Genomic DNA, 1068 nt, shown 5'->3' with positions numbered 1-1068 from the left:
AATACCTCCTTAAATAGCCTAGTTGGAAGTGGATCTAACATACAAGTTGAAGGCTTAGATGAAGACAATAGTTTTGCTAACTCTGAAAGTTCAACTGGATCAAAGCAGTATAAACCGGTTCAGATTCCATGACTACCTCAGATACAATCGCGGATAGAGGAGTGCTAATGATCTTATTTTTAATAAGATCAATCTTATTTATAAAGAATCCCATAATATCTTTACTTCTAAGAGCAGGTGGAATGGACGGTTCAACAGAGCTATGGCTCTGGGTGAGTTTGGCAACTGTATTAACCCTTTAAAGCCTTAACCATGAAATAATTGATGGAACATTCTAATTTTAAATGTCATTGAACTTTCTGAAAAAAAATGTATTAGTTAAATTAGACAATTTAATACATTAGGAGGTTCTGTATAACCTTTTATGTCTTCTGTTCATTACACGTCTGAATGTTTTATTCTGTGCTTCAAGAGCAAAAGCATCGCACTGATGCAGAAGTCTAAAAACTCATGTTTCAAATGTGATACACATGGCTTTAAAGGATTAAAAATAAATCTAGGATTATTATTCTCCTCTATTAATGAGGAGAAGTATGCTGCTCTTGCTTTACAAAGGGTCCTCTTGTACAGCAGTAAACTATTTTTCCAGACTTGGAAGGACTCCCACAGGCCTGTGGAGCGATATTTTCTCTCCAGTTTCCGAGCATTTTGCTGTGTTAAACCAAGGAGCAAGCTTTCTATTTTTAGAGTTCAAAGGTCAGGGGGATCAGAACCTGAGCGGTCAGCTTCTGTTCTCAGACCTCCTCACTGGACTGACCGTTGCCATGGTTTCTGCCTCCCACAGGGGGGCGCTGGAGGCCTACGTCCAGGTGGTCCGAGCCCGGCAGGGGAAGGAGTTCGCCCCCATGTATCCCATCATGCTGCAGCTGCTGCAGAGGGCCACCAGCGGGGCTCAGGGGCCCAAACCCTGAAAGACCCGGCTTTCAGAACCAGAACCGTTTGGTTCTGCTGTAGAAACTGGTTCAACTCACGATCATTAATAAAATGAAGGGAATAAAGAAACAAAAG

The 1068-nt window shown here is 41.7% G+C and overlaps 1 protein-coding gene across 2 annotated transcripts in view; it reads left to right on the top strand.

The window, feature by feature from the left end:
* Window positions 1-1062, top strand: part of cog5 (component of oligomeric golgi complex 5) — a 44845-nt gene extending 43783 nt beyond the window's left edge. For both annotated transcript variants that reach the window (XM_015404063.1, XM_015404064.1), the window contains one exon: window positions 845-1062. In XM_015404063.1, the coding sequence (XP_015259549.1) occupies window positions 845-971 (127 nt within the window). In that variant the 3' untranslated portion in view covers window positions 972-1062. The remainder of the gene's footprint in view (window positions 1-844) is intronic.
* The last annotated feature ends 6 nt before the right edge of the window (window positions 1063-1068 follow it).

This window comes from Cyprinodon variegatus, unplaced genomic scaffold (genome assembly GCF_000732505.1).
Source record: "Cyprinodon variegatus isolate N-32 unplaced genomic scaffold, C_variegatus-1.0 Scaffold1627, whole genome shotgun sequence".
Taxonomy (NCBI): Eukaryota; Metazoa; Chordata; class Actinopteri; order Cyprinodontiformes; family Cyprinodontidae; genus Cyprinodon; species Cyprinodon variegatus.
The sequence above is the reverse complement of the archived record's forward strand: the minus strand, read 5'-3'. Positions and strand labels throughout refer to the sequence as shown.